This window comes from Pan troglodytes, chromosome 19, assembly GCF_028858775.2.
Source record: "Pan troglodytes isolate AG18354 chromosome 19, NHGRI_mPanTro3-v2.0_pri, whole genome shotgun sequence".
NCBI classification, from domain to species: Eukaryota; Metazoa; Chordata; class Mammalia; order Primates; family Hominidae; genus Pan; species Pan troglodytes.
The window spans coordinates 95,115,036-95,131,907 of NC_072417.2; the positions used below are offsets into that span (position 1 = coordinate 95,115,036).

The 16,872-nt window shown below is 58.8% G+C and overlaps 1 protein-coding gene across 8 annotated transcripts; it reads left to right on the plus strand.

Moving 5' to 3' along the window:
* The first annotated feature begins 1,943 nt into the window (after nt 1-1,943).
* On the plus strand, nt 1,944-11,254 carry SLC25A10 (solute carrier family 25 member 10). Of its 8 annotated transcripts, none has more exons than XM_009433509.5 (11): nt 1,944-2,092; nt 5,167-5,286; nt 5,712-5,826; nt 5,927-5,975; nt 6,252-6,293; nt 7,054-7,097; nt 7,244-7,314; nt 7,641-7,733; nt 8,025-8,102; nt 10,067-10,123; nt 10,212-11,254. In XM_009433509.5, exons 2-11 carry the CDS (start codon nt 5,203-5,205, stop codon nt 10,311-10,313), a joined length of 735 nt encoding a protein of 244 aa, XP_009431784.1. In that variant the 5' UTR covers nt 1,944-2,092; nt 5,167-5,202; the 3' UTR covers nt 10,314-11,254. The 8 variants fall into 8 exon arrangements, 6 of the variants coding, with proteins under 6 accessions (XP_009431784.1, XP_001163693.1, XP_009431783.1 ...); XM_001163693.6 differs by lacking the exon at nt 1,944-2,092 and adding an exon at nt 2,502-2,757; XR_010153156.1 differs by lacking the exon at nt 1,944-2,092 and adding an exon at nt 2,516-2,757 and having other exon boundaries at nt 9,802-10,123.
* The last annotated feature ends 5,618 nt before the right edge of the window (nt 11,255-16,872 follow it).

Genomic DNA, 16,872 nt, shown 5'->3' on the forward strand with positions numbered 1-16,872 from the left:
ACAGCATTTCACCACGTTGGCCAGGATGGTCTCGAATTCCTAACCCCAGGTGATCACCCACCTCAGCCTCCCAAAGTGCTGGGATTACAGGCGTGAGCCACCACACCTGTCCTATTTTTATTTTTTAAATATAGACACGATCTCACTCTGTCGCCCGAGCTGGAGTGCAGTGGCCTGATCAAGGCTCACTGCAGCCTCAGCCTCCTGTGCTCAAGCAATTGTCCTACCTCATCCTCCCAGGTAGCTGGGACTATAGGCACGTGCCATCATGCCCGGCTAATCTTTTGATTTTTTTTAGAGATGTGGTCTCACTGTGTTGCGCAGGCTGGTCTGAAACGCCTGGCCTCAAGAGATCCTCCTACCTTGGCCTCCCAAAGTGCTGGGATTACAGGTGAGAGCTGCCCTGCCCAGCCTTTTTTGTTCTTTGTGAAGCTTTTCAGTTCCCGCTCCTTACCCGCTGGGCCCTGCTCTTTCTGCTTTGGAGCAGTTCCTCCTTCAGCAGGGAGCCAGTGTTCTGTGGGTTGGGGGGTCTCCGCCAGCAGCCAGTTTCAGCCCTGTCTTGCAGGTGGCCTTGGGAGGGACAGGTTGCAGCCCAGGCCCGCCCCCCTCCTTCCTGGAGTGTCTCACAGACTCAGGGGACACTGGCCCTCCAGGCCCTGCTTCCCCCAAGGTTTCCATCCATCGCCTCTGATTCTTGGTAATCGGGAGCCGATGGATGCAACTCATCTTGGTTTACACTGAGTGAGACAGGCGCTGTGGGCACAGCCAAGTCTGCGGGACTCAGGTGTGAGCCTGGATGGCCCCGGACAAGGAAGCCCGTCCTCTTGCTGGGAAATTTCCATTAAGATCGGGCCACTTCCCCTGCTTCCTAACGGTTGAATCTGTTTGCTCTGGGCCTTTTAAGCCCAGCGTGATCCCTCTGAGTCCCTGCGGTGCATTTGCGCCATCTCCACGCTTCCTGTTGAGCCCCAGCCCAGGCTTGGTGCGGGCAGTGCTGCACCGCACTCTCCTGGTTGCCTCCTGAGCACCTCCACCCGCTTCCCCACAAGGCGTGGCTGTGTTTTCACCCCCAGTGTCCATCTGGCACCCTTCTTGATTGCCAGGTAGTTACGGTCTGTGTGGGCAACACCTGAGGGACCCAACCAAACCAAGGTCCAGGACACACTTCCTGGCAGGGGTACCGCCTCTGGTTAGCTGCTCACTCCCCAACCCAAATCTTCTGCTGATGACTTCTGGGGTCAGAGGCCACCTAAGGGTCTAGAAAACAGTCTCCTCCAGTTGGCCGATTTAGACAAATAGCCTGCCTGCCTACGTTGGGGTTACGGCCCAATAAACCCACAGCCAAGCTGAAAATCCTAAGTGTGCGTCTTGCGCTTCTGACACAGCCAGGGCATCGCTGGATGTGCAGAGGCAGGGCTGGACACATTCTGGTGCTTGAGGGGTTCCAGGGACCACGAGTTGTTTTTCCAGTGCCCCTCACCCTTCGCCCTGGAGGGTGGGGGAGGCCGGACAGCAATGACCAAGCTGGAGCTGCAGGTTCTTCATCCCTGTGGCCCAGCCCTAAAGCAGCCTTGGGGACTTAAATTTCATTTTGCCCAGCAGGTGCACCTGGGCCAGGAACACACCAGCGCCTCCTTGTTCTTCGCAGGGAAGTGGAATCCAAGCAGGGGCCCAGATGCAGGCAGGCATCTCCTGGGAACAAGAGCCCTAGAATCCACCCCGGGGCCCCACTTCCAGGGTGGTTGCCTGGGGCGTCTGGTCAGAGCCAGACCAGAACTGAGCAGGAGCTTCCAGGCATCTGTGTGTGGGAAGGGAGAGGCAAGTCCTTCCTAACCGCCTTTTTTCCCAGTTTTCATTCAGTCTGGCCCCAAGCAGGTTTTTTTTTCTTTTCTTTTTCTTTCTTTTTTTTTTTTTTTGAGATGGAGTCTCGCTCTGTCGCCCAGGCTGGAGTGCAGTGGCGCGATCTCAGCTCACTGCAACCTCTGCCTCCCGGATTCAAGCAATTCTACTGCCTCAGCTTCCTGATTAACTGGGATTACAGGCGTGAGCCACCGCGCCCGGCTCCCGAAGCCGGTTTTCTGTTCTCTTGCAGGTGGGCCGGGGTTGAGCCCTCGTGGGGGCAGGGGTTGCAGACCTGTGTGGACGCAGGGCCCACGCCGCACACACGTGGCCCCCGCCAGGTGACTCACGAGCCAGCGCCTGCGCGGCGGGGTGGCCACCGGGTGCAGGTTCAGGGCCAGGGGCCGGGCCTCCTGGGGATTGGCAGGGCGCCCGCCGCGGTCCCGTGTGCCTGGGGCCGGTCCCCGGGCGGTGGCCTTCGGCCCTGCGCTCCGGCCTGGGGAAGGGAGGACGCCAGGGGCCCGGGGGAGTGGAGGCGGCCGCGCAGCAGCCGCGGAGCACCCGCGCGTCCGCAGGCCGGGCCCACCGCGCTCGGCGCCCCTCGCGGCCGCTTTAAGGCGCCGGGCCCGCCTCAATCGCAGGGGGGCGTGGCCTAGCGGTCCCGCCCCCGGGGCGCGCGCGCGCATTGGCTGTGCGGGGTGCGGGCGCGCGGGCGGCGCTTTGAACCGGGAGCGGGGCGCGGGGCGCGGGGCGCTGCGGCCGGTACACGCCGGGGTAGGGCAGGGGTCGGGTTGTGGTCGGGCCGGGATTGGGCTCTCTTGGGCCATGGCAGCCGAGGCGCGCGTGTCGCGCTGGTACTTCGGGGGGCTGGCCTCCTGCGGGGCCGCCTGCTGCACGCACCCGCTGGACCTGCTCAAGGTGAGGCCGGGGCCCGGGACGCGGGGCGGATGGGACCCTGGCGCCGCCGAGACGCCTGCAAAGGCAGCAGCCCGGCCCCACGCGCTCGGGGATCGCCGCGCCCGGGGCTCCCTCCTGGAGAGGGCGAGGAGGCCCCCGACGTCCGGATGGCCGATCCCGGGTGGCCCTCCAGTGGTGGCCGCCGAGCTCGAGGCCTGCAGGGCGCAGCCGCGCTCCCCAGCTTCCCAGCCGGCTTCCCAGTTCTCGGCAGGTGGCGATCCAGCCCCAGCTCTACACTTTAATACCTGGTGACCTTGGGCGAGTCACTTGGCCTTTCTGAGCCACCCACCTCCATACATTCAAGAACGCTCCTTCCGCCTAGTTAGAAGTTGTGGGGGGAGTTCTGTGAGGTGCACAGGTGTTGGCATCTAGAGACGTGCTGGCTGTAGCACACCCAGGGTGTGGGCCAAGCCGCCCCCCACCCAAGGGTGTTTAGCACACCTCCGGACGTGTCCCTGGGCAAGTGGGGTGACCCGATGCCCCGGCTTTGGGCTGCTTCCTTCGGAGAGCTGGGTGGGCACTGGAAGCGATGTTACGACCAGCACACCCCCAGGAGAGATGCCAGGAGACCCTGCACGCGTGTGGTCCTGGCCCTATGAAAGTGGGCATTTCTCAGAGAAGCAGCCACCGTTTTTTTACTTTTTTTTTTTAAATGCTTTTGGGGCAAAATAAGACAGAGCTCTCCTTGTTTCCCAGGGACAGCCAAGGGGCATTGTTTTCTGACCGTGTCTTGCCACAGAGAACAAAGAAGAAAGGGCCTGAGGCTTTGCACAGTTTGCCCAGCAGGCCCTGCCCTGTGAACCTGGCTGTGGTCACTGGGCAGCCGCCTGTCTGGGGGACCTTTATTTTAGCAGCCTGCCCAGGGGACTTGTATTCCAGCAGCCTTTGAGGGGACTGGCTTTACTAATGAGCAACAATGCTGGCCGCTGAGTGAAGGCCAGGTGAGCAGATGTGGGCGTCTTGGGGCACCTGAGACCTCACTGGTCCTGGGAGAGGCCTTCAGAGCTCCCAGGCCACAGGCAGCCACGGCCAGTGAGATGCAGCCACAGCAACAGGAAGGCGCTGGCATGGGCAGAAGGAGCCCCTCCTTGGCATCGGGCTCTTCCTTTCCTCCTGGGCGCCGCACAGGTGCCCCCCCCCAGGGCCTCTCCCACGTTCATCTGGGTGTTGAAGGCGGGACCTGCGTGCTGCTGTCCCTTGTCCGGGGCCCTCTGAGCCCCACTGCCCCTTGGCCCTCCCCCACCAGGCGCTCTCTGGCTGCAGAACACCGCCTGGGGGAGGCGGGACTGCCCTCTGGCCTGGGAGGGCGGGAGCAGCCAGCTGCTGGCAGCATATGGCGCTGTGGTCAGGGTGTGCTCCTGAGGACGGCTCACCAGGCCTCTCTGCCTGGCCGTTGGAAAGATCTTTTAAAGCTTCTTGATCACTTTGTCCCATGTCCCTACAGTACCTACCATCGCATCTGGCCGGGACGGGGGCTGCTGCCTGTGTGGCCCAGTCCCTCTGTTCTGCTGGGCTCGCACAATGGGAGGCCCCTCTCTGTCCCCACCCATCCTTGCCGACCCTGGGCGTGAGTGACAGGGGCCGCGCACGTGCAGGTCACACTGAGCAGCGGAAGGACTTCTTTGGGGTCAGTGCTGGGGGTGGGACCCAGGAGCTGGGATCCTGGGCCAGGTGCTGGCCTTCCTGTCTGGCCCTGGCCAATCCCCCTACTGCCGGGAGCTCTCAGCTGGCCAGGCAAGGAGGCAGAGGTCCTGTGAGTGGTGGAGGCCAACGGAATGGGAGGTTGTCGGGCTGACAGCCCCCGAGTGCCTGCCCACAGCTCCTAGGTGCTTTGCGGAGGAGGCCGCTATGCTCTGTCCCCTTGTCTGCTGCTGAGCTCCTGTTGCCTTTCAAGGCTTTCTATGGCTACCTCCTCAGTCTCCCATGGTCCTGCAGGCTCCCTCGCCGTTTCTGAGCGCCCATAAACGTTTGTCCCTCTTGAGACGTGGTGTGGTGGATAAAAAGTAGGGCTCTGGGGTCTCCTCGCCGGGCCCAAATCCTGATGGCACCAGCGGGTGCGTTACCTCTCCGTGCCTCAGTTTCCTCATCTGTAGAAGGAGAATGGCGAGCCCCTGCGGCCAGTGCAGCCAATACTCAGGTGGTACGCGGGGCGCTCGCGGGGCTCGCGGACACTCTCAGCTCCGTGTCCACTGGTGTGGTTGCTGTTGGAAAGCAGTGGTGTGAGCTGGTTCCAGGCACGGGTGTGGAGTCCCCGGGCAGGGCCGTGGGAGGCCTTATCACTGCCTCCTGCCTCAGTTTCCCCCTCTCTGGATGAACCTGGCACCGATCCCTCGGGGTCGCTGTGGGGTCTGAGAGCACTCACTCCCGCAGGTGCATCTGCAGACGCAGCAGGAGGTGAAGCTGCGCATGACGGGCATGGCGCTGCGGGTGGTGCGTACCGACGGCATCCTGGCACTCTACAACGGCCTGAGCGCCTCGCTGTGCAGACAGGTGCGTGGTGTGTGCCAGCCTTGGGCTCCCCATGGTCCCTCAGGGCTCCCAGACTGGGGCTGAGTCCTGCAGTGGCATCCAAGCTACTTCCATCCCCTTTTCAAGACTTTGTGCAAGGAACGACCCACCAGGCCGAGAGCTGGTGACCCCAGGGTGGGCCTCCCATGGGCACCCACCCAGTTTGCAGGGCTGGGCCTGAGACCGCCACTTACCGGTGGGGAAGCTGAGGCCCAGGGAGTGAGAAAGCAGGGTGCAGCTCTAGATTTGTGAACTGGCTCAGCCGCATGCTGGCACAGTGGCCTTGGGAAGGCCCCTCAGGGTCCCTGTGGCCCCTCGGGCTGAGGGGGATCCCTGGCTGGGCCGGGTGGCGAGGCTGAGGGGTGTGGGGCGTGCCCGTCCCTCCAAGCCAGGCCCTTCTCCCCCAGATGACCTACTCCCTGACTCGGTTCGCCATCTACGAGACTGTGCGGGACCGCGTGGCCAAGGGCAGCCAGGGGCCTCTCCCCTTCCACCAGAAGGTGTTGCTGGGCTCCGTCAGCGGTGAGCTGCCGGGCGGGAGGGGGAGGGGCGCGGGGTGGTCAAGTCGGCCGAGGACACCGTGTGTCAGCACGGCTCATCTCTGGGGTTTGTGTCACCGCAGGTTTAGCTGGAGGCTTCGTGGGGACGCCCGCAGACTTGGTCAACGTCAGGTTGGTGTTCCCCCACCCCACCTGCAAGGCCAGGGGCTTTCTTGTCCCCAGACAGGCCAGGGCCTGCCAGGGCTGCTTGCAGGGTGGGGTCAGCCTGGAACAAGCCACTGAGACCCTGGTGTCCTGGGCATAGGAGGGTGGGTGTCCCTGAGCCCCGGCGTGCCCTGTCCTGTGGGCCCCGCTGACCAGCGTGAGCTCCCCTGTGCTGCCAGGGCTGCCCATGCCCCTCGGCCCGCCCGCCCCTCCTGCCCCTCCCGCCGCCTGCTTCTGTTTCAGGATGCAGAACGACGTGAAGCTGCCCCAGGGTCAGCGGCGCAAGTGAGTCATGGGCGGCCTTCTCGGGGTGGTTGGGGTGCAGGAGGTTCGGGCGGGAGCGGACCCCCGGCTGCTCTGCCGTGACCCAGCTGGGGCTCCAGCAGGCCGCGGTGCCTGCACGGTCCGTGGAGGGTCCTGACGGCTGTTCTGGACTCGGGGGTGTCACTCTGCCCCCCAGGACCTTTGGGTTCTTCCTGTGGGGAGAGCCTTGTTGGATTGGGGGCTGGGCCTGTTTGCACCCCAGGGTGGTGAGTGCGGAGGCGAACGCCCCAGGTATGGAGAGAGCGCATGCAACAGAAACGCCCGAAGGAGGCGCTGCCTCCCTGCCCAGCTCAGGGCAGCTGTGCCCTCCTGCCACGGCCTGGGGTCTTTCCAGGGCCCGGGGTCCGCTCCAACTGCAGTGTGAGCCACTTCCCCCGCCCCTTCCAAGGACCCCTGGGGAGTTTTGGCTTCTAGCTGTGCGCACAGACTGTGTTCCCCCAGGACCCCGGGGGCTGGCGGGCAGGAGGCCTGCATGCTAGGAGCAGTGCCCAGCCAGGGACTCTGTTGGAAAAGATGGAGCCTCCGCCCTGAGGGCCGGGCGGGGCGGGCGAGGTGGCTGTGGGACGTCAGGACCAGCCTCATGTTCCCAGGGAGAGATCTTCAGGCCCATGAGGCCTCTGCTTCCTCGAGAACCCCCGGCCTGCATCGGGGCCTGGGAGGACCCTCTGTGGGAGCCGGTGGTCAGGGGGAGTCTCATGTGGTCATTCCGTGTCCCCGGCAGCTACGCCCATGCGCTGGATGGCCTGTACCGCGTAGCTCGCGAAGGTGAGGGGCAGGTGCTGTGCACAGGCAGGGTTCTGGGGGGCAGGCAGGGTGGGCAGCGCTGTAGAAGACTGGGCGCCGAGGGATTTGGGCCAGGTGCCTGGCCTCACCCCTGGCCTCACCCCTTGCCTCACCCCTTCCTTGTGCAGAGGGTCTCAGGAGACTGTTCTCGGGTGCAACCATGGCATCCAGCCGAGGGGCCTTAGTCACTGTGGGCCAGGTAGGCCTCCTGCGTGGGGTGGGTGTGGGCGGTGCCTGCGACCACTGACCTCCATCTTCAGAGGGGCCATAGAACAAGGCACTGGGCGCCGAAACCCTCCTGGGGAGCCACCAGCTGTGACCTTGTGGGGCAGGGTGGGGGGCACGGGTGGGTCAGGGCTGCAGCCTGTGAAGGACCTCGGGCAGGTGCCTCCCCTGTCTGGGCCTCACGGACGGACAGACGGAGCAGGTGCTTGGCCATTGCCAGGTGGTGTCGCCTGGGGCCCTGTGTGCTTTCCCCAAGCTGGGGTCCCCCCTACTGCCCTGACTGCCCTTGTGCCCCTGCAGCTGTCCTGCTACGACCAGGCCAAGCAGCTGGTCCTTAGCACCGGGTACCTCTCTGACAACATCTTCACTCACTTTGTCGCCAGCTTTATTGCAGTAAGTGGCCTGCATGGCTAGGGCGGGCGTCCCTGGGCCGGCCTTGGGCGCTGAGGGCACCCAGGATGGGGCGAGGGCTGGGGGAGGCGGGGGCCTTGGGCATCTGGCAGTGCCCCCTGGGGCTCATAAGTGGGTGCCAGGGCTTTGGGAGCTCATGGGTCAGCCTGGTGCCCCCGCCAGCATGTTCCTGGCCCACCCTAGGAGTCAGGTGGAGGGGCTGGCATGTGGGTGGGATTCGGCGATGGTGCCTGGGGTACCTGACAGGCCTCTGGTGACGAGCCCCCTCCTCAGGGTGGATGTGCCACGTTCCTGTGTCAGCCCCTGGATGTGCTGAAGACTCGCCTGATGAACTCCAAGGGGGAGTATGAGGTGAGTGGGGCCCTGCCTGTGCAGTTGGGCTGCACAGCCCAGTGAGTCCCCTCACCTCTGCGGGGGGTGGACACTCGCACTGGGGACCCGGGGAAGGGTGTCCCTCCCTTCTAGTTGCCTGTCTCTGCACAGCACTTGCCTTGGGAGAGGGTTGTGCCTTTGAATACCTTTGCCTTGTTTTTGTTTTTAGAGAAGACTTCTTGGCCCGGCTCAGTGGCTCATGCCTGTAACCCCAGCACTTTGAGAGCCTGAGGCAGGCAGACTGCTTGAGTCTAGGAGTTCAAGACCAGCCTGGGCAACATACTGAAACCCTGTCTCTACCAAAATTACAAAAATTAGGGGCCAGGTGCGGTGGCTCATGCCTATCATCCCAGCACTTTGGGAGGCCGAGGCAAGCAGATCACCTGAGGTCAGGAGTTCAAGACCAGCCTGGCCAACATGGTGAAACCCCTTCTCTACTAAAAATACAAAAAATTAGCTGGGTGTGGTGGCATGCACCTGTAATCCCAGCTACTCGGGAGGCTGAGGCAGGAGAATCGCTTGAACCTGGGAGGCGGAGGTTGCAGTGAGCCGAGATCACACCATTGCACCCCAGCCTGGGCAACAAGAGTGAAACTGTCTCAAAAAAACAAAACAAAACAAAATTAGTCAGGCTTGGTGGTGCATGCCTGTAGTTCCGGCTACACAGGAGGCTGAGGTGGGATAATCCCTTGAGCCCAGGAGGTCCAGGCCACAGTGAGCCGAGATTGCACCACTGCATTCCAGCCTGGGTGACAGAGTGAGACTGTCTTAAAACATTTCTTTTCAGCCAGGCACGGTGGCTCACGCCTGTAATCCCAACACTTTGGGAGGCCAAGGCGGGCAGATCACAAGTCAGGAGTTGGAGACCAGCCTGACCAACATGGTGAAACCCCGTCTCTACTAAAAATGCAAAAAAATTAGCTGGGCCTGGTGGCGCATGCCTGTAATCCCAGCTACTCAGGAGGCTGAGGCAGGAGAATTGCTTGAATTCGGGAGGCGGAGGTTGCAGTGAGCCGAGATTGCACCACTGCACTCCAGCCTGGGTGACAGAGCGAGACTCTGTCTTAAAAAAAAAACAAACAAAAAAACACATTTCTTTTCTTTTTTTTTTTTTTCCCCTCACTGCAACCTCCACTTCCTGGGATCAAGCGATTCTCCTGCCTCAGCCTCCCAAGTAGTTGGGATTACAGGCGCCCGCCACCATGCCCGGCTAATTTTTCATATTTTTAGTAGAGACAGGGTTTCACCATGTTGGCCAGGCTGGTCTTGAACTCCTGACCTCAGGTGATCCGCTTGCCTCGGCCTCCCAAAGTGCTGGGATTACAGGCACGTGCCACCACTCCTGGCTAATTTTTGTATTTTTAGTAGAGACAAGGTTTCGCCATGTTCGCCAGGCTGGTCTTGAACTCCTGGCCTGAAGTGATCTGCCACCTCAGCCTCCCAAAGTGCTGGGATTACAGGCGTGAGTCACTGTGCCCAGCCAAAACATTTCTTTCACAGATTAACAGAGGTGGTGCGGTTCATGGCAGTCTGTGCCTCATAGGTGCTCTGGGTCTCCTGTCTTGGGCCCCCGCCAACTCCATGGGGCTTCCACGTTTGCAGAGCCCGTGGCTCTGTCCCTTTTCTTCTCCCTGACCCTGCCGTGCTGCATCCCTGATTCTCATGGTTCTGTTCACAGCCCCCTCTGCCCACTGGACCCTGGGCTGCACCCTCGGGCCCTGGTTGTACCGCATGAGCAGGCAGGGTGGCCGTTGACCTGGCTGGTGCCTGCAGACCTGTGGTCACCTGTTACCAGCCAGCAGCCACCGCTCACACCCACCCACACCCACACCCCACATTGAGAATGCCCAGGCCACCGTGCCTGGCTGGTGCCTGGGAGGGGATTTTCGTTGCCTTTTGCGTGAGAAGCAGCCTTTTGGATTGTTTCACTGCGTTTTCTGCAGGGCGTTTTCCACTGCGCCGTGGAGACAGCGAAGCTCGGGCCTCTGGCCTTTTACAAGGTGCAGTGGTGGCGGCAGTGGCGGCTTGGGCAATGGGGAGCGGGTCCCTTCGGGCTCTGTGTCTCTCATTTTCCCTGTCTCCCTCCAGGGCCTCGTCCCAGCTGGCATCCGCCTCATCCCCCACACCGTGCTCACTTTTGTGTTTCTGGAACAGCTACGCAAAAACTTTGGCATCAAAGTGCCATCCTGACCAGCCGTGGGAATGGCTGGGCTGCCAGGCCAGCCACGCTAGGTTCTTCCAAAGAGTCCCAAGCCCAGCACCTGCTCCTGGGGCCACGACCTCCCCGGCCGTGGCCACCCGTCCTCCGCAGCAGGCCCCTGCTGTCCCCCCACCTGCTGGCTGAGCTCCTCCTGGCCTCGTCCCCTCTCAGCTGTAGCTGCACCACCCCCGCTCTGGCTACCAGGCTCTCCCGGCTGGGCACTGCGTGGCCTTGCCCCTCTCCCGCTGGCAGCTCCTCAGGGGAACAGGGGCTACCAGAGGCTGATTTCTCCCCTCTCCTGGGCCAGGGGAGGGGTATTATCCCTGCCTCCTGCCCCCGATGCCCAAAGCAGCATCTTCCAGCACTTTCCATCGAGGACTTGGGTGGCAGAGTGTGGGTGCAGCCTGGCTGTTGCTCACCCAAGTGCTAGCTCTGCACTTTGTGTCTGCTGAGAGCGACCAGACCTTCCATGTCCTCGGGCAGCTGCAACTCCCCGTGAGACCCCGCAGCTGGGTGGGATGAACAAACAACGCAGACCACAAGCGAGTGCCTGGGAGGGAGTGGCCCAGAGTGGTTCTGGAGCCATTGTGGGTGAGGGTCGAGGACCACCGAGGTCCCGCGCGCCGCTGCCTGCCCTGCAGTGGCTTTAACAGTTAGTTTTGCCAAAGCCTCTCCACTCACCAGCAGGTGGTCTCTGTCTTCAGGGATTGTGCCTGCGTCCCTCGGGCCCCTGGGCCCCCCCGCTTGGCTCCCTGGGGGAATGGCCCAGGCGGGCCGCGGTTCCTCCTCAGGGCCTTCTTCCCGACAAGGAGTCCGACGGGGCGGATGCTGCATCCTCTGCTTCCCTGGTCACTGGGCTTCACCCCACCTGGGAAGGGCAGTGTGCTCTGTGGGGGCTGCAATCAATAAATGCCGGGAGCTGCCACATCTATTCCTGCCTGCGCTGCCTGCCCGCTGGCTGCCTTGCTGTCCAGACCAGCAGGACCCCCTGCACCCCCTAAGGAGGACCGGGCCAAGGCCTTTTGGGGAGGAGCCAGGGTCCTCGCTGTGCATTTGGATGAAGGAATTGGGGAAGTAGGAGGAACCAAAACCGGTGTGGGGGGAAGGGAACAAGACGGTGAGGCTGGGGTTGAGGGTCTCAGACATTGTAGACTCCGTGGGGTCCCAGCTACTCCGTGTAGACATTGTAGACTCCACCAACAGCAAGCACTAATTTTTTTTTTTTTGGACAGGATCTGGCTCTGTCATTCAGGCTGGAGTGCAGTGGCACGATCTTGGCTTACTAACCTGGGCCTCCTGGGCTCAAACCAGTCTTCTACCTCAGCCTTCCAAGTAGCTGGTGCTATGGGCGTGCACCATCATACCTGGCTAATTTTTGTATGTTTTTGTAGAGTTGGGGTCTCACAATGTTACCCAGGCTGGTCCCAAACTTCTGAGCTCAGGGGATCTGCCCATTTTGGCCTCCCAAAGATGCCCTTTTTTTTTTTTTTAAGACAGGGTCTTACTGTGTCACTCAGGCTGGAGTGCAGTGGCGCAAACAGCCTGTAGTCCCAGCTACTTGGAAGGCTGCGGTGGGATCCTTTAAGCCTGCAAGTTCGAGGCTGCAGTGAGCTATGATCGCACCACTGCACTCCAGCCTGGGTGACAGAGCGAGACCCCATTTCAAAAAAAGAATGTAATGGTGGGCTGGGTGTGATCTCTCATACTTGTAATCCCAGCACTGTGGGAGGCTGAGGCAAGATCTCTTGAGCCCAGGAATTCGAGACTAGCCTGGACGATATGGTGAGATCTCCATCTGTACAGAAAATTTAAAAATTACCTGAGCGTCATGGCACGCACCTGTAGTCCCAGCTACTTGGGAGGCTGAGGTGGGAGGATCACTTGAGCCCAGGAGATTTAGGCCACGGTGGGCCATGATTGTGCCACTGTACTCCAGCCTGGACAACAGAGCAAGACCCTGTCTCAGAAAAAAAAAAAATCTTTGATATCCTTGAATATCCATTCAGTGCTCAAATTTCTCTGACTGCCATGTGCATTTTGTGAAGAGCTGGTTTTGTTTGAACTGGGGACCAGTGGGAGCTCTGAGGTTTGTACATGGTACCCAGTGCCCAGGTTGGAAATTCACACCCAGGGAGTGGCTGGGTGGGTTCAGGGGGAAGGCTGCTGCTTCCTGAGAAACCAGGTGGTTCAGAAAGGCAGCTCTAGTCAGCAAATCCCAAAATCTGCAGATGCAGGGACCACATTCTCAGAGCTGCTTTGATGGGAGCCCTGGAGGAAGCAGCCATCATGCCAGGGCACCGGGGCCACCCCAGAGGCTGGCATCACCCCCAGCCCCTCCCTGCAGTCAGCCCCACTGGGACAGTGCCAGTCAGGGGATGAAAGTGCCCAGTCTGGTTTGGCAGGGCCAGGCCTGGCAGTGGGCCACCACAGGGCAGGGTGCAGAGGGTGGGGTGGGAGAGGAGGCCAGTGGGCAGGGCTCCTTACCCACCCTCCACAGAAGCCACAGCTCCCCAGGGCCAGGGCACAGGCCCAGGGTGGGGGTAGGTCAGAGGGGATGTCAGTCCTGTGGTTTCATGGCCCTTAACCCACAGGCCCTGCAGGCCACCTGGTCCGAAGGCCAGAAGCCAGTCAGTTTCACGCTTGGGGGCCAGGGAGAGATCTGGACCCTGCTAAGTCAGCAGTCATTTCCGTGCTTTTTTTTTTTTTTTCTCTCCTTTTGGATGGATTTTTGCTCTGTCACCCAGGCTGGAGTGCAGTGGTGAGGTCTCAGCTCACTGCAACCTCCACCTACCAGGTTCAAGCGATTTTCGTGCCTCAGCCTCATGAGTAGCTGGGACTACAGGTGCACATCACCAAGCCTGGCTCCTTTTTGTATTTTTAGTAGAGACGAGGTTTCACCATGTTGGCCAGGCTGGTCTCAAACTCCTGACCTCAAGTGATCCACCCCCTTCAGCCTCCCAAAAGTTCTGGGATTACAGGCATGAGCCGCCGCATCCAGCCTCCATGCATTTTTTTAAGTGACTTCATAGTTTACAAAAAGTTACACAATAATCATTTATTGTCAAGAAATTTCAACAAGGATGCCAAGACAATTCAGTGGGGAAAGAAAAGTCTATTCGCCTGGCGTGGGGGCTCACACCTGTAATCCCAGCACTTTGGGAGGCCGAGGCGGGTGGATCATCTGAGGTCAGGCCAACATGGTGAAACCCCGTCTCTGCTAAAAATACCAAAAAATTACCGAGGCATGGTGGAGCACACCAGTCCCAGCTACTCGGCAGGCTGAGGCAGGAGAATCGCTTGAACCCGGGAGGCAGAGGTTGCAGTGAGCCAAGATTGCACCACTGCACTCCAGCCTAGGCAAGAAGAGCAAAACTGTCTCAACAACAACAACAAAAAACCTTCTATGCTTTAAAGGACACTATCAGGAAAGCGGGAGACAGCCCGCATAATGGGAGGAAATCTCTGTAAATCATATCAGATAAGGGACTACAGTCTAGAACATATAAGAAAACTCTTACAAGAAAGAAAGTTGTTAATGGCACAGGATGGGAAAGAAGGTATACAAATGGCCAATAAACACAGGAGACACCACTCGGCATTATCAGTTGTTAAGGAAATGCAAATCCAAACCACCACAGATGCGGCAGCATCCACTAGGCTAAAATCAAAAGGACAGAAACTGAGCAGTGTTGGTGAGGCTGTGGAGAAATGAGAACCATCCAGCGCTACTGGGAATGGAGGGTGGTGTGGCCGCTGTGGAATAGAGTCTGGCAGTTCTTCAAAGTGTTAAACACAGTTACCATCTAACCCAGTAATTCCACGCCTCTGTACATACCCAGGAGGAAAGAAAACATGTATTTATAGAAACTTGGACACAAATGGAGATGGGCGTGGTGGTGCGTGCCTGTAGTCCCAGCTACCCAGGAGTCTAAGGTGGAAAGATCACTTGAGCCCAGTAGTTCAAGACTAGCCTGGGCAAGTTAGTGACACTCCATCTCTACGAAAATTTTTAAGTATTAGCCAGGTGTGGTAGCGCACGCCTGTGGTCCCAGCTGTTCGGGAGGCTGAGGTGGGAGGATCACTTGAGCCCGGGAGGTGGAGGCTGCAGTGGGCTGAAATTGTACCACTGCACTCCAGCCTGGGCAACAGAGTGAGACCCTGTCTCAATAAACAAAGAAGCAAAATGAAAATGTAGGGCCGGGTGCGGCGGCTCACACCTGTAATCCCAGCATTTTGGGAGCCTGAAGCGGGAGAATACTGAGGTTAGAAGTTCAAGACCAGCCTGACCAACGTGGTGAAACCTTGTCTCTACTAAAAATACAAAAAATTAGCCGAGTGTGGTAGTAGGCACCTGTAACCCCAGCTAAGGCTGAGGCAGGAGAATCGCTTGAACCCGGGAGGTGGAGGTTGCAGTGAGCTGAGATTGCATCACTGCAGTTTAGCCTGGGTGACAGTGAGAGACTCCGTCTCCAAAAAAAAAAAAAAAAAAGAAAAGAAATGTAGCATTTAGGAGCACATACTGAGGTGGTAAAACAAAAAAGGGGAAACAGTCCCCATAAAGTCAGAAGGGTGTGGGTTGGGAAACCTGTAACTGGGAGGTGGCACCAGTGGCTTCTGGAAGCTTCTGGAACACTGGTTCTGCTCCCCACCATGGCCTGAGTGTCTGCCTTATCATCAATCACTTGGCTCTCCATATTTTCTTTCTTTTTTTTTTTTTTTTTGAGACGAAGTTTTGCTCTTTTTGCCCAGGCTGGAGTGCAGTGGTACGATCTCCAACCTCTGCCTCCCGGGAGGTATGATCACTGCAATCTCTGCCTCCCGGGTTCAAGTGATTCTCTTTTCTCAGCCTCCCAAGTAGCTGGCATTACAGGCATGAGCCACCATGCCCGGCTAATTTGTATTTTTAGTAGAGACAGGGTTTTGCCATGTTGGCCAGGCTGGTCTCGAACTCCTGACCTCAGGTGATCCACCTGCCTCGGCCTCCCAAAGTGCTGAGATTTTAGGTGTGAGCCACCACGCCCAGCCTGAAGCTCATACTTTAAAAATATTTTTTTTGTGTGTGGCCGAGGGCAGTGGCTCACTCCTGTAATCCCAGCACTTTGGGAGACTGAGGTGGGCCGATCACCTGAGGTCAGAAGTTCAAGACCAGCCTCACCAACATGGAGAAAGCTCGTCTCTACTAAAAATACAAAATTAGCCGGGTGTGGCGGCCCAGGCCTGTAATCCCAGCTACTTGGGAGGCTAAGGCAGGAGAATCACTTGAACCTGGGAGGCGGAGGTTGAAGTGAGCCAAGATTGTGCCACCGCACTCCAGCCTAGGGAACAACAGCGAAACTCCATCTCAAAAAAAACAAAAAATAACAATAATTATTATTATTTTTGAGATGGGGTCTCGCTTTGTCACCCAGGCTGGAGTGAGATGGCACAATAATAGCTCACTGCAGCTTGAACTTCTAGGCTGAAGCGATCCTCTGGCCTTGGCCTCCCATAGCCCTGGGACAGCAGGCATGAGCCATGGCCCAGCTGGTTTTCTGAAGTTGTGGAGATTTTTATTGCAGTCTCGTACCCGCTACACTTTTGTGAACCGCTGCATGCACGTCTGAAAAGAACACGTGTTGTCTCTCGGTTACACAGCTTAATTTGGGTATTCATGACTTTTTGATTAGGCATGCTAATTGTAATGTGCAAATCTTCTTTTTTTTTTTTTTTTTTTTGAGGCAAGGTTTCGCTCTTATTGCCCAGGCTGGAGTTCAATGGCTCAGTCTAGGCTCACTGCAACCTCCGCCTCCCGGGTTCAAGCAATTCTCCTGCCTCAGCGTCCCGAGTAGCTGGGACTACAGGCACCTGCCACCACGCCTGGCTAACTTTTGTATTTTTAGTAGAGACGGGGTTTCACCATGTTGGCCAGGCTGGTCTCGAACTCCTGACCTCAAGTGATCCGCCTGCCTTGGCCTCCCAGACTGCTGGGATGACAGGCATGAGCTGCCATGCCCAGCCGTAATGTTTAAATCTTCTATGTCCTTGCTTGGTTGTGTTGAGCCAACCTTGTAAATTCTGAGATCGCGTGTGAAAGGTTCTCCCTGTGGTTCTGGATCTGTCCAACCCTCTGTGCACCTCACAGTCCTTCCTGATGTGATCCAGCCCCGTGTCTGCGCTTGCCGCTTTAGTCTCAGGTAAACATCTTAGTGGCACAGAGCCCACCAGTCTGCCCAGACAGGGGAGAGGCCGGTGAGTGGTGGCAAACCATGTGACCCAGTTCTTTTTTTTTTTTTTTGAGATGGAGTTTCGCTCTTGTCGCCCAGGCTGGAGTGCAGTGGCATCATCTTGGCTCACTGTAACCTCCACCTCCTGGTTCAAGTGATTCTCCCGCCTCAGCCTCCCAAGTAGCTGGCATTATAGGCATGCGCCGCCATGCCCAGCTAATTTTATATTTTTAGTAGAGATGGCATTTCACCATGTTGGCCAGGCTGGTCTTGAACTCCTGGCCTCAAATGATCTACCCACCTGCACCTCCCAAAGTGCTGGGATTACAGGCATGAGCCACTGTGC

Excerpts from the sequence above, each read along its gene's own strand:
- SLC25A10 (XM_009433503.5), top strand. The coding sequence starts at position 4,229 with ATGTCCCTACAGTACCTACCATCGCATCTGGCCGGGACGGGGGCTGCT. Across the intron at positions 5,827-5,926 it reads GTTGCTGGGCTCCGTCAGCG|GTTTAGCTGGAGGCTTCGTG; the intron begins GTGAGCTGCCGG and ends GTGTCACCGCAG. Across the intron at positions 7,315-7,640 it reads CCTTAGTCACTGTGGGCCAG|CTGTCCTGCTACGACCAGGC; the intron begins GTAGGCCTCCTG and ends GTGCCCCTGCAG.